Genomic DNA, 15,385 nt, shown 5'->3' on the forward strand with positions numbered 1-15,385 from the left:
GGAAAGTTAAGATGCTTATTTGGAAAAGTATGTTTTGTTTATGCAGAACTACGAAGTGTTACATCTTTGATAAAGAAATTTAAAATGCTGTTTTTCTACAATGACAAGCACCTTGTGTACATTAGAGAGAGACTGCTGGAGATAAACATTTATTTCTTAAGGTCGTAGATTATGCCCAATTCCATTTGTAAAGATCGAAAAATAACTGTTGCAATTCGCCCACTGAAGTGTGGTTTGCATATTTTATCATTTTATAGCACAAAGTTTCAGACATATATGTACTATTACCTTATTTTAATACATTTATACGACCTTTAAACAGCAAAGGATTTTCAACAACCAGTCAGATAAAACACATTTGGCTGGCATCTTGTATCTATTAGAGACAAGCATTTAATCACTGAGATTTTTAATTTATGATTAAATTATATCAAAATAAACTGCAGTGCTGATGTTCATTGTAATGTAGGAACATTTCACCCAGTGTTGGTGATTAGTAGTTTTCAGACAATAAGCCTTATGGCATTAAGGAAAAAGCTGCATTAGGCTTTGAATACACAGACACTACTTGTTAGTCAAATCAAATTATTGTTATATATATAAATATTATATCACTACACTTATCCTCATCCAGACAAGTGTATATCTCTATGACCATTCATAATACTCCCCTTGAGTCCATCCCTCTCTCCCCCTTCCTGCATCCATTCATCCCTCCATCCTCTCCTTCCTTCCTCACCATGCTGACTTGAGCCATCTGTCGTTCCAGCTTGGATCTCGGCACGTCCTCGAAGTAGTTGTCATTGCTGCGCTGCCTGCGCCGGGCGTCCGCCTGCATGATGAGGTGCTGCACGTCCAGAGATCCGCCCGGGACCCCTGCCGTGTACGCTGCCTGGCCCACCGATGGGCTGAGCTGGGGAGGAGTGTGGTTCCCGCCGGGCTCCTGGGAAAGAATGGGTGGGTAGTGAGATTGGAGGGGTGGAGGGAAGCAAGAGAGGGTTCATTCATCATTTCATAATGTGCTGTGTCACTGCTGCAAGTACAATAAGTAGGGCAATTGCATTCACTGTGCGCTGTCACATTTTATTTTTCAGTTACAGTGTTGCAATGCTGCTGTATACTAGTGTCTAAAATTGCTTCGTAAAATCAAAGGCAAAGACGCTGTCTCGTAACCAGAAGGTCTCAGCAGGTCGAGTGTCTTTGTGTACAGCTGCTCAGTATTAAGTCTCTTTAAGACAAAGCATAAGCTAGATCCTTAAAGTGGAAAACGTTGTTCATTTAACAGGTTTTTCAAGCTGAGCAGAGAGTAAAATCCCCAAAAGAATTAGGACTTTCATGTGTTTTAATGGTGTAATGGTCTTACATACTAGAAGGTCAATTATTTCAGTCAGTTCGGTCAGTTTATTACATATGAGAGTGCTGGATAGAAGAAGTTTTCTCTCATGATTTCCTTAATTTTTTCTGGGCTGTGGAAGCTGAATCTCAGTTCTCATCCTGAGCTACATGCTGTTCATTCAACCATTTGTTCTAATGCACTCAGCTGTCTGACGTTTGTACTGTATTACAGAGTAAACACAGCCCTCTGCTCAACACATCATCTTACCCTGTTTTGAGTCATACAATATAATCTTGCTTTTCTTCAATTACAAGGCAGTGACACTTCTTTGAAGAAAGAAAATGAAATCATGGCGAAGACCACTTGTTCATTATTCAATTATCGCAGCTGATCAAAAGAATATATTAATGTGAAGTTGCTACTTTTCTCATATATGTTATAATAATATTAATATTTTTTTTTTCTGATGGTTTCTGAAGTGGAATCCTTGTAATATTCTTTAACATTCTATTGACTCATCAATTAATCACAATAGAAGTGACTGACTGATTGATCGAAAGAAAATTAACCAGGGTAATGCTGCTGAGAGAGTCACCTGCTTTCTATTGTAATATAATATCACTTGCTCCGGGAACAATTAGAAACCGTGGACAATATTGGCTGTTTGGACCCAGAGAAATGAGCAGAATCAACCAGGCAGACACACACATGCCTCCCTTGGCTCAACAGCACAAAGAGCAAGAGGCTATTATAGGGACATTAGAGCATAGTCCCACTGGGAAAGGGAAAGCCAGCTTCTTGTGATTAGTATCCAAGAAAAGCCAGCAGGGAGGAAACTGCAGTGGGTCGGCCATTTTGTGCCTGTCAGAGAGATTTGGGTAATCAGTTGGGTGGTATCAGCAGCAGTGGGGAGGCTGTATTTCCCTCAGAGAAATACACAGCCATCTGGGGAGGAACTAGTGCTTTTCTCTGTCTAATGAATCCATAATAATTTAAATCCACATTGGTTTAGATATTGCTCAGGGTTCATATGACACGCTGCCTGCTCACTGCGACTCACCCTTAGGGAGATGGCCCGTGGAGGTTTTTGTGGGGTGTCTTCGTGTAGCCGGTCCCCCAACGAGGCCAAGATCCGTTTTCTGTGTCCGATAAGACTGATCTTCAGTACCTGAATGAACACACAGATAGAAGACATGAAATTTAAATGACGTGCAGGGTAGTCTGCATGTATTGTGCATGAAAATATGCATGCATTGATGGTTGATCTGTATTAAAATGAATAATTCATCAAGCAGAAATGCCAAACATTTGCGGGTCTCTGATTCTGAAATGTGGGGATTTGCTGCTGTTCACCATTTTATATAACTGTAAAATATTATTGTATTATTTTTATTATTGTAATATTATTGTGGAATAATATTGTAAAAATATATTACAATATGTTTGGGTTTTGGACAGTTGGTTGGACAAAACAAGCAATTTGAAGAAGTCACCTAGGGCTCTGGGAAATTGTTGTAGCCATTTTTTTGGTATTTATGACTTTATAGGCAGTGATTTCATGTTTAGTTAAATAAAATAATAAATGAGTTAAGATGGCTGATTTTTGTGCTCTCCGCAAGGGAACACAAGGGATGCTTGGTCAAAAGCTACTGTGCTGGTAAAAAATGACAACTCACTTTCATTTGCATAATTTAAAGCAGCTTCTATAGAGAATAAGATTTCAAAGGCTTTCAGACGGGATAATAACAAGATTACATCTGCAGAAAAAAAAAAACAGCACAAAGGTAACATATTATCATCATCATCATCAACATCTGCTTCCTTAAATGGAGGGTAATCTGCTATCCAGAAAGCAGTTTCACAGGGAAAAATACCAGAGAGCACTGCAGAGCACTCAGGGAAGTTCTAATGAGCGCATAATGATATAAAAAGCACCTGAGCATTTGCATATATTATGGTATTATTGTTATTACATAACTGACGGCTGTGTTCAGGCTGTGAGTTGGTTAGTTGATTAGTTGATCACATGAACAAGATCATGAAGATATAACATGCCTCTAATGTACAACAGTGTAAGTGTATCCTGTATGAGACTCATACACACACACACACACATGCGCAGAGACACACGGGCAGGAAAGACTGATGAAATTAATTGGCAATCCTTTTATAATTTGCTACTCTGTTGTTTTCATTAATATTAATATTAATGGATTTTAACAAAATATCAGAATTAATCAGAACTGTTGACTTGGACTCTAATCAAACTTAGGCTGTAAAAATGAGGACTTGAGACTTTGACTTGATTTCTGTGACACTTGAAACCAAAAACACATTCTCAAAATCCTACACAAAAAGCAAATATGACGGCAACAGGCAGACACTGCATAGCCACACACGCTGAATGTTTAATTATTAGGCCTCAGCACTGAAGGGACCTGGTGTCATTATTACAATGTTAAAGAAATTCGCTTGTTGCCTTTCTTGTTGAGCGTTTAATGAAAAGAGTGATACTGTAGCCAGTTGGAAGGTGGAAAACAATGTCTACTCTCTGATTTCAAAGTTCAAAAATAAAGCTAAGACCACCTTTAATACTTATTAATACATATTTAATTTGTTAAATGTACAGAGATACAAGTTCAACTTTAGACAGAGAGTTTCCCCTGCTACCAGTCTTAATGCAAGCAAAGCTAAGCTAACTGTGTAGGTAGCTCCACTAGTGTACAGACATGAGAGTGATATCCATCTTATCTCATGTAACTCTCAGTAAGACAATGAATAAACGCATTTCTTTTTCTATAAAACAACACTGGCAGTAAATCCCAATAACAAACCAAGTCCTGCACTGTCAGATTTTCAGGTTTTTTGCCAAGGTAATTATTTGATAAAACAATGTTATTGAGAGCTGAGAGTTTACCGAGTTTTTTTCACTGACAGCCATGAAATGCAAATTCAACAAAATGAGATTGTGGCAAATTTGTAACAGTCTATTGATTTTCCCCAGGAGCTCATTACTCAGGCACAAACAGAGACAAAAACACACATACACACTTGGACTCCAATGAAAGCGTTCATTCTTTCTCTGGTCACCAGGCATCCACTGACTGTGCCAGTTACTGGGTTCTCTAAAGAGACTAGCTGGAACATGGCAGCTTTCTTCAGGGATGTTGTTTGCACCTTCTGTCACCCATACGTCAGTACACAACAAACTGCTGCCTGGTTGTAAGGGGCTGCCTCTGGAGGTCTTCCAGTGAAGGTATGTGTGAGCATGAGAGAGTGCGTGTGTATCCGTGTGTCTTTAGGGCAAAAGGTGGTAATTAGCCTCAATGTGAGGCCTTGCTGCAAGTCTAATGATTCTCCCTACAGTCTTGCTTTGAGTCAGCGCAACTCACAGACACAAACCACACAGACACACACACATACACACAGACTTCATCATCTACTGCACCAATTACTGCCCTACATCTGCTAAACAGAGAAACACAAAAATATAAAATAATGACAAGTGCAGTGGCGTAGGATGCACGTACTTTGGTGCTATGTACAGTATGTGTGGATAAACCTAAATACACAAACAGAATACAAATAAACCAATATCTTGCATAATAAAAAAACACTTCTTCTTCTTGGTAGGTTTCATAAATTTCAATTAATGTTGTACAATAAATAACAAAAAAGGAGAGGTTTAATAGTGGCTACCATTGGGTTAAACATCTTACGCTGTTCCTCTCTGCATGGAAACAGTGTATTTAATTGTTAAAATTAGACAGATCAAAGGGAAATGCAGAGCAGAGCTGGGACTAGCGGGTAGTGGAACTAATTGGCGTATTATGGCCACCCCGTGCTCCCTCCACCAATTTTTACTCACTCATCTTTCCTCTCCTATTCTCCTTCTCTCTGGCTTTCACAACCTCTATCTCTTCCTGTCTTACACACTGTCTTACAATGTGAGTGATACTACAGCCTCTCTGCCTCCAACTCTCCGTCTCTCACTACTGAAGAAGACTGGCTTGCTGACTTTGGTGCATAATGTCTTACTCTGAGCCTCTTACTATCTCGCGCTTCAAGAGTTTTTTTTTTTTTTTAGAAACAAGTGTCGGTATCTTCAAATGACAATGAGATGTATTGCTCCACCAGTAAAAAGAAAATTACACTTATTCTAAGGACATTCTTGAAAATAATGAAATTGATTGCAAACAGACAACATAACCTTATTCATGTGGGACATTGTCAGGCTTTTAACGTTTAGATATTGTTTCCAGTGAAGTTTCATTTATTTAAAGAGTTCCTCTGTACTTAACACAAGTGTGAAAGTTAAAGCTGAAATGATAAGTACATTAATAGACTAGATAAAATTTACCAGCAACAGTTTTGATATCGAACTGATTATCTTTGGGTTTCTGACTGTTGGGCTTGAGGAAATTGGGTTTGGCATTTTTTACAAGAATAATTATTTAATTGATTATCAGCTGATAAATTAATAATCAAAACAACAGTTAGTTACAGTCCCAAATAAAGTTATGATGTTATAGATCCCCTAGGAAAAAGTTTTTAAGTAGAAGTAAAAAGTAACACCAGACTCGAGATATAGGTTATTCAAACCATTAAAAGAAAAAATGAGATTTGATGACTTTGACTCTATATTATCAAACATAACCTGGTTTATTTGCAATATGTAGAAAAGGTTATGAAATATTCAGTGTCCTGGGGCAAGAGCACGACAGTAGTCCTAACAACATTGCTGTTTCATCACATACAAATACACACACAAACTCCAGAAAGAGCACAGTAATTGCTTTGCACAGTGCGTATCTGTGTGTGTTACACTTCGCCTTATGCAACAGCATCTACTTCAAGTACAGTAGAAGCCTCAACCTCAGTCTGAAGTTCAACTGTCACCATGGCAACACAGAGCCACAGCAGCAGCAGTCACCCACACACACACTCATCCAAAAAACAAATATAAAACAAAAAAATAAAAAATAAAAACCTATGTGTATACATATGTACAGCATATACACATATACATATAAACATACATATATATATATTCAAACAGATCAAACAGTTGTTTTAGAGCCTGGGGATGAAGATTATATTGTTATCCCTGAATGGATGAAAATTTGAATGCCACCTGACCATTATTGTTAAAACACACTCACATTTTCACTCAGCTATGCTTGACTGCAGCATTGTCCCATTTGCATTTAAATTATATTCATAGCAGCAGTATATGATGACAAGAGAAGTGTTGAGCTACCACAGCATACGCTCCTTTGTAACCCTTTCCTCTGTTTCCATCTATTGCTATCACGCTAACTACACATTCATTGAGGCTCGACTCTGTTCAACTCTGATAATATAACCTGATAAGACAATGCTTGTATGTTTGATGTAAACAGCACTTACACACCGACAAGTGAAAAAAAGGGAGGAATTGCTGAACATGTACAGCATGTCTATGTCCGTGCAGGTGCTACACAGCAAACATTTGATGGATACAGGATAAGTCTTGCATTATTCTATATTTTTTGCACTGTCAACAAATAAAGAGAAAAGACCAAAATGAACGCCTTAATATTTTATGACTTCCCTACCCTGTCTCTGGCATTCAGTCCCCAGCCAATTAGTCTCACGTGAAGATGTAAATGTTTAAAAACATATCAAAAGATGTAGTTTATACTTTTTCTTCTTTTTTTTTAATGTTTAATCTCTAAAACAGCTGAGCTCTGTCATTGTTAGCAGACGTGAACATGGTGTTAACTATTTTCAGCCACAGATTAGTAATTTGGTGCTCCACAGAGTATTTCCATCAGCAGGATGGCGTTTGTGGCAGTGAGTCCAAATAAAACAGTGTAACAATGTGTTTTTAATAGTTTTTTGGACAACAATGGAGCTCTGTATTGCAGAGGTATGGATCCTGATTTCTATTCCTGATTTTAGAAACTGGACGACCGCAGAATGTGCTCTGAAAATTTAACTTGCAACATCTACTTAACATTACCTGATATGTTCATAATGAATGAACATCAATGCCTATGCTTTTCCATCTAACTATGAATCATGCTCATCACATTAAAAAAATAAACAAAAGTTTTGATTGCTATGAGTAAGCTTATGTCAAACATTGGAGGTAAACATGGATTTTCATGTGTTTCTACCTCTCTCTGTCTGGGTAGTATCACTAAGCAGCTAAAGTGTCCAATGAGGGTTACTTACCCTCTGGTCTTGATTTTATTACCGTTGTATGAAGTGATTTGGGGCGCTGTTTGCCTCCAGTATCTGGCTAGGCCGTTATGTTTGTGTCTTCTGTGTGTGTCTGTGTCTGCCGATCAATGCACTAATCCTGTTAACAGTCCCGTTAGCCCAGACCGAACAGGCTTGATTAACGGATTAGCCACCACACATACGGTTAACGGAGCTGTGCTTTCTCCCAGCCATCTCCTCTCTGTAGCCTGCTCTCACTTTACTTGAAATATTAAACCACAAACCACAAACTGATTCTTTGCCATTTAAATATTTCTGTTTGTTTATGCATCTCAACAGTTCCCCCTTCAAGTTGTTTAATGTAGTGTTTTGAGCCATAAAACATACAAAAGCAAAACATCTCTAAGTATCATTGAGATGATTTTATTTGCCACCACAAATCAATGAATCACAATCACTACTTTTAAAGAACACCAAGAGAGAACACAGGAAAAAGATGACGTCGGCAACAAAATTACATATTTCGCAAAGAAACCGGTGCGACAATAAGGGTCAAGTAGAAAGAGTCAGTGATTGGGGACATGAACAACGACCTCTCTCACTCAGGACACTGGAGACAAAAAGCCTTTTCTCTGTTTCCTACTGGAGGGGAGTTTGGAAGCTGGTCGGCTCACTGAAGCATAAAACCCAGTGAGGGACCAACAGTCCAGTCACTGTCTGTGCTCAAGCTAGCACATAGTTTTAATGATGGGGAAGGAATGGAGTGAAAACTCTTTCATTAGTGTCTCTTCTCCTGTTTAATCTAAATTGACTCGCCTAAATATCCCTTTCATTAAACTCATATCCCTTTTCCTTAACCCCCTTTTCAGTCTGTCTGTATTCCCTTGAACTCAAATTACCTCTCACATGTCTCTCCTTTCCAACCTACTTTGTCCTTATTTTCACTCTGCTCCCCTCTTGCTATATCTAGATGATACAAGAGAGGCTAAAAGAAAAACAAGTCAGAGAGAATAAATAGTCTGAGTGTGTTAGTGATTCGGCCTAATAAAAGACGAGGCTCTGCAGTTATAAGAGCTTCTTCTGCTCAGCCTTGGCAACTGCATGTGATTGGTCCATCTTTGTTTGTTAGCTTTCACTGTGTGTATCTACCTTCTCCAGGCTCAAGTCAATATGACTGATCACCTCTCCCCTGTAGGCTATGAGGGTGGGACCTCTGTGATAGCAACAGACCTCTGCAGCCCTTCAGGCGTCATCTGCTAATGGAGCAATTGGAGTTCAACCCCCCGCATCACTGAAGAATCCTGAATCGAACTTTCCAGATCAAAGAATCACTGGTGTAAGGTTACTTAAATTGCCTGGGTCAGAATAGATTACAGGCCAATTGAATGGTAATATTGATCAGCACATATCCCGTGTCTGTCTCAGTGCCATCTTAGAGGTCGAGTACAGGGCGGTAGCTTCAATCGAGAACATCAAAGTCATGTCCTGGAATATTTCTATGGCATATGGAGGAATTTGTATTTCAGGATTATGGACATATTCTACATATATTTTCAAAGGGTGATTCTGATAATTGTTAGTAAATATCAGGTCAAAAGTTTTACTGAGATTTGGTGCTCTCAGCAACATTCAACAGTTATTAATGTAAAAATATGTTTGTACAGTAAATATATAACTGGAGCCAGCAGTTGGTTAGCTTAGCTTTGCACAAAGACTAGAAATTGGAAAAAAGCTATACTGGCTCTGTCCAAGGGTAACAAAACGTGCCCACCAGCATCTCTTAAGCTCATTAATTAATACTCTATATGTTGTTTGCTTAATCCGTACAAAAATCAAAATGTAAAGACAACAATTTGTAGTTTTACATGGGTCAAACAGTGGAGACTCGAGGAAATATCTCACAAATCATTCCTTTAAATACTCAGAAAATTGTACAGAATTTGGTTGGTGGCCAGCCAAATGTTTCTCAAGCGGGTGGGGTAGTGCTGGGGAAATTTGGACTTGTGCTTTGAGTATTTTTAAAGTCCTGGAAACAGCATGGGTGAGTAGTATAATGACTATAATCATATTAAATGGTTTGTATAAGAAATTTTTATTTGAGAGTTGACGTCAGCCAATGATCATGTCCAACCTGTGGGACTAAATCTGTCCACTAATATGGGATATAAAGTAGACAAAAGTCAAAAATGCTTTCCATCTTGCAATCAATAGGGTTTGTTATAAAACAGCACTGATGTAATGTGAATAATGTGCACAATGCTCAGTGTGTGTGAAGGCGTAGACATTTACAGCAACAATGCTTGGCTCATTTTTCACCCTGATTATTGATGTTTTTCTAACCCTGAATACTTAACCACAGCCAGTCACCTTCCTCTCCTTGTTCTCTCATCGCTCCATCCCTCACTTGATGTGTGTGGAATGATAAGTATTGATTTTCCTGGGCTCTCAATAGATTACACACACACACACACACACACACACACACACACACACACAAACAATATGTAACTGTCAGAGAGCACACTGGAAGCTCAACTGGGTTCATGACTGCGATGTCCAGGCTTCAGCTTCATCACCCTTTGCTCTGTTCGGAACTACAGCTTCTCCTACACACACACACACACATATATATATATATACACACACACACACATATACCCCATTACAGGCAGGGGTGGGGGGAGGTTGGGGGAACTGGAGGGAAACCAGAGACCACTGGTTGCCTAGCAACCAGAGAACGGAGGGGAGTTGCAGCTAAGGGTGATGTGTTAAAAATTATGTCCAACAGGGACCAATAGGATGACTTGTTTCATTGCTGAGAAAATAGGCAGCCAATGAAAGCGGGCCGTTAATAAGCCCGCCCACACGGAGACAGATATATCTCCATTAATAGCATGAGAACTGTAACTATGACTGGAAGCACAGGCTGTGTGTGTGTGTGTGTGTGTTTAAGATCTCTTAAAACTCGTCTTCCAAAGCTTGTCTTTGGCACGTGCACACAAAGAAGCTCATTAATAGAATTCCCAATAAGATCACAAAGGAAATAGTTGATATTTTTCTGGATTAATAAATACTTCAAAGCCTCAAGATGCAACTGATTTTCACACTGCAGAGCAGCATAAGATCTCCTAAGGCACCAGGCTGTGTGTGACTGTGTGTGACTGTGTGACTGTGTGACTGTGTGTGTGTGTGTGTGTGTGTGTGTGTGTGTGTGTGTGTGTGTGTGTACACAATACTATCAGGGTGTGGGTGCTTCAAAGAGTTTATCCACATCTGGTGTTTGAGTATCAGAATGCTACAAATGCAGAGGGAGATGTATATTTCATAACAAAGAAACAATAATAAACATTACATCAGAGGTTACAAATGTATTTGTTTTAAATGTTGAATCTCTGGCTTTTACAGGGACACATAAGAGATTATTAATTAAAGCTGGATTTTATTTGCTTACTAAGGCAACTTATCATATTTTTTCACTTTATGCCCTGATGCCTAAACTAGGCTCTTTTGTTGATCATGTGTATATAATAAGACCTATGTGTTACCTGTGCAGCTTGTATTATGTGCATAACCACATGACATAACACAGTTAAGGTTGACATAGAAACAGATAGAGCCCAGTTGAATGATGTTTATGTTGTTGTTGTTTGGTATCTTGCACTTTGGGGGTACAGCAGGGCTTACAAACAACAGCTGCTTGTGGTCAGAGTCAGTGAAGCGTACAACATACAGTATATTGTACAGTAAAGGCCACAGATACAAGATCAGGTTAACAGGATGCTTGTAGCAACCATATGTGCATCTTTGAACTCTCTGCTGAGGGACAGCTTTGGATGGGACCCTATTGTGTACTCCTTCATGATTCTGTATGAGTAGTGGGAAAACTTTGAAATGAGAAGAGAAACAGTTGAATAATTGTGCTGACAAACCTGGAACCTTTCTTCCATTATTAGCATAACATTTTGTAATTTTGAGGTAAATTATCTTACCTCTGAACTGTAGCTTAAAATCCCAGTTTACATTGTTATAAATCAATTCGATTAAGTCTTTTATGCTTCAATCTAAATGGGTCATATATTAGCAAGCTAATGTTTGATTAGCTAGTTCCATTAGCTAACAGTACAGAACGGTTACAACTGAGAAGTTACTGGGTGTAAATATTTGGTAACAATTTATCTCTACATCCTCATCTGTATCAGATATGGCAAAAAAAAATCTGAATCAAGCCTCATCAGAGAAGCAATGTTGATGTAGCTGAATATTACAAGTGGGCAGTGAGGTCAAAGCTGTGTTGCTAAACATAGACCAACCAAAACCTAAGGCAAGATACCATGTCCTTCCTGCTGCAAGGTTATTCAAAATGTCACTCAAAAGTTTACACACACATACACAAGTGCACATTTACACAGGAATTTCAAGACCTCTGCACCTCGGCCACCTTACTCAACCTGCCAATTTGGACAAACATCTCGGATAAAAAAAAAAAAAAAAAAAGGATGATTTACAGTTGGTGTAGTAAAATAGGTGTTTGCCAACGGTTCCTGTTTTGTGACCCATTTCGGTCCAAAATTAAGATGTCAGCACTTTGAAAATAAACTCTCCCCTGCACAAGTAATGACTGAATGGTGTGAAATAGAAGTGTTAATGCTTTGACTCATTACAGGGCTTCCGTAAAAAAGATGATATAGCAGAGTTAACCAAACCAAACCAATTGTGTTTCTGAAAATGCTGGGAGCATAAACAAAATGATGTGTTCAGAATTTAAACCCTCTGCATCGGTACCCCTGCTACTGTATGTTTAGAAGCCTTTGACCAACAGTCTTTCACAGGATCATCCATCATGCTGTGGTTTCTGTGGGCTGCCTTCTGACTAATGCCGGTCACCGAAGAGGAATCTATTGCAATGACTCGCCGTGGTGACGATTCGATGAACAGGGGGCTGGATTATGATTGATAGACCGGCGTCTGAGGTAAACAGCATATGGCAGGATTTCCAACTCAATCTTTCGGTCTGTCCGGTTTGTTCATCAGCAGCAGGGGGAAGAAAAATACTCCTCTCCTTTTTCCTGCTGGGACCTGTCTCGTTATTTCCCTCTATTTACCAGTATGTGAACCCCTTGGAATGACCTGGTTCTCTGCATTGATTGGTCATAAAATGTGATCTGATCTTCATTAACAAGTCACAAGTTTAGACACACTAAATGTGCTTAAAAAACATTAACAGGCCTGCTGAAAAACATAAGTAAACCCTTGGATTTAATAACTGGTCGAACCTGCTTTGGCAACAGTAACCTCAAACAAACTCTTCCAGTAGCTGCTGATCAGACCTGAAGGATCTTCAGAGGAATTTTGGACAATTCTTCCTAAACAGCTGCTTCAGCTCAGACTTCTTGCTGCACCACCCACCTTTTACTGAGCTTCACCCTGACATTATCCCGTAAGATACCATGATAAACCTGGAAATTATTTTCCCCTCGATGATGGCGAGCTGTCCAGGCCCAAAATCATGATGATCCCTCCATCCTACTTCTCCTGTGATGAAGTTTTCATGTTGATAAACACTTTCTCAGTAGTGTTGTGAGTTGTTATGATACTCCTTTGGCAAACCTCAGTTACACACTGATGTTTTTTTTCTTTTTGGTGAGCAGCAGGTCACCATGCAACCATGCATCATGATTTGCATGGAGCATGGAGCATGCACAGCTTCCTCCATTGGGTCCATGGCAGGACACTGCTTCCTCCATGGACCATGGATGCTCCATGCAACCATGCATCACTATTTGCATATGGTAAACTCATGAACAGAGATGATGACCAGCTCCAATGATTCCTTTAATGTTTTAGCTGCTACTCCAAAGTTCTTTGTAATGTTAACTGATCATTCTGCATTGTGCTTTTGAAGTCATCTTAGTTGGGCGCCAACTTTTAGGGAGAGTAGCCACAGAACTAAATCATCTCCATTTGTAAACAGTATGACTGTGGACTGATGAATATATAAACTCTTTCAGATTACTTTGTAACCCTTTCAGCAAGTCCTCTAAGATCTGTTTTGTGCGGCATGGCTCACATCAGCAGATGGTTATTAATACAGTCATTTGCATGTTATTAGTTCAAATAGATTGTGTTTGTTCATAATTGTAAGTTGGATTTAAATTCGAGGGTTCACTTTTCTTTTTTACATCCCGCAAACTCCTCACTTACTTTCCTTTTCAGTCTTGCACTATCACTGTTGCTTTGTTTTCTTTCATTATATTCGGAAAACATATTCATACAGGCTAGACATTATTAAATCATCATAGTCAGTGCTAGTGGATTTTGGGCAACTAAGAACAACATAAATCTAACAAGCCTTCCACTAAAGCGAAAGTAAAATTATACGGTAATTACTATTATTTCTTTGAATGATTTTAAAATGTAACACTGAATACTTTGAAAGCTTAGATAGAAAACCTGAAAACAGTCATTATACGACAACAGAGTAGCTTCCCTTGCACTAATGAATGTTTACATTTTTACTCGTACATAGTGATTACCACTTAAATATACAGTATGTCATTAACCTGACAGTCTGTCTTTACACATGCACAGACTTCCAAATGTAAAGCCTTACAACATCCATTTCTTAAGGTACAATTTTTTTTCTGTCTTGTCCCAGATTTCACTTCTCTTGCCATCTTCTAAGAGTACGTTAGTGCATGCAAATGAGGATAAGGCATAAATTAGGGCAGCAATTGGATTTCAGTGGATTTAACTGTAGTAGTAATACAGTAGCTTTTTTTCTCTGCTTCTCTTGACTCTCTTGACTAGAGACAATAGTTGGCTTGTGGGTTTTTTTTTTTCAGCTGAAACCTAACTTGAAATATTGACTTCATGCCTTCCAGAAAGTCTTGTGACATGTACAAACATGACAACTTGGTCCAGTCTCTGGACGATGACATGGATTGAGTGTTCAAGAAAACCAAAGAGTACACAGTAAAACCACTTACAGCGAAGTCTTCACCATCAGAGAAAAGTAATTTAATTAAATTTTCCAGGAGAGACAAAAAAGAAAAGATGCCATCCCCTATCTGTTACTCTACTTGTGGAATAAAGAGACTTTGCAGCAAACTCATGTTTTATCAAAGCACGATCCATCCTTCAACACTGAGCTCATTCTCTCAGGTGGCTCAAGAACAGACTCCTACACACTAAATGCACAAAAGAACACAAAAACATTCATCTCCAAGTACTACACACACTCACACAGTCACACAGCCAGTAAATTAGCCTAGTCAGCAGTGTTGATTGAGCACCATGGAAGTGTTTCGTATATTGTAATCACCTCAGGCTTGCACAGCATCTAGATGAAAGATGCATTAATAAAACAGCAAGCCAAGAACAAAAGGATCCGTGCTCCTCGTCGTATCTCTTCCCTTTTATCTCTCTTATGTTTTATATCCCTATCCCATCTCCCAGTAGTCTTACCTCTCCCCAAGATGGGACTTATTCCAAATGAAAGGTTGAGTCGTCTTCAGTTTGGTGTCCTCTCCTGCTGTGTCTTCTTCTTCTCACTCTCTCTTCTCCTGCTCTTTACTGTTGCTTTGTTGCTGTCCAAGACAAGTGCTTCTTTTTCCTTCTGCCTCTCTCTTCCCTCACAGACACTTTTCTAGCTTCACTCCTCGCCTCCTCACCACCAGCTTTTGTCTCCCTTTCTCTCACACTCACTCCGTCTGCAGATTTCCAGCGCTCACCAACTCCTCCTCTTTCTTCAGCTTGCGGCAGCCAGACTACATCTCCTACATGTCTCTGCCTGAGCGCTCTCTCTCGCTCTCTCTCTCTATTCACACTCCCTCTCTCTCTGCT

At 39.2% G+C, this 15,385-nt stretch overlaps 1 protein-coding gene across 1 annotated transcript in view; it reads right to left on the minus strand.

The window, feature by feature from the left end:
* Positions 1–15,385, minus strand: part of anks1b (ankyrin repeat and sterile alpha motif domain containing 1B) — a 207,286-nt gene that overhangs the window by 23,430 nt on the left and 168,471 nt on the right. Inside the window, exons 21-22 of the mRNA XM_087174490.1 lie at positions 2,397–2,504; positions 740–943 (exon numbers count right to left, since the gene is read on the minus strand). Of these exons, the coding sequence (XP_087030616.1) occupies positions 740–943; positions 2,397–2,504 (312 nt within the window). The remainder of the gene's footprint in view (positions 1–739; positions 944–2,396; positions 2,505–15,385) is intronic.

Source organism: Seriola lalandi, unplaced genomic scaffold (genome assembly GCF_002814215.2).
Source record: "Seriola lalandi dorsalis isolate HSWRI2012SDOR001 ecotype SW California unplaced genomic scaffold, Sedor1 jcf7180002054357, whole genome shotgun sequence".
Taxonomy (NCBI): Eukaryota; Metazoa; Chordata; class Actinopteri; order Carangiformes; family Carangidae; genus Seriola; species Seriola lalandi.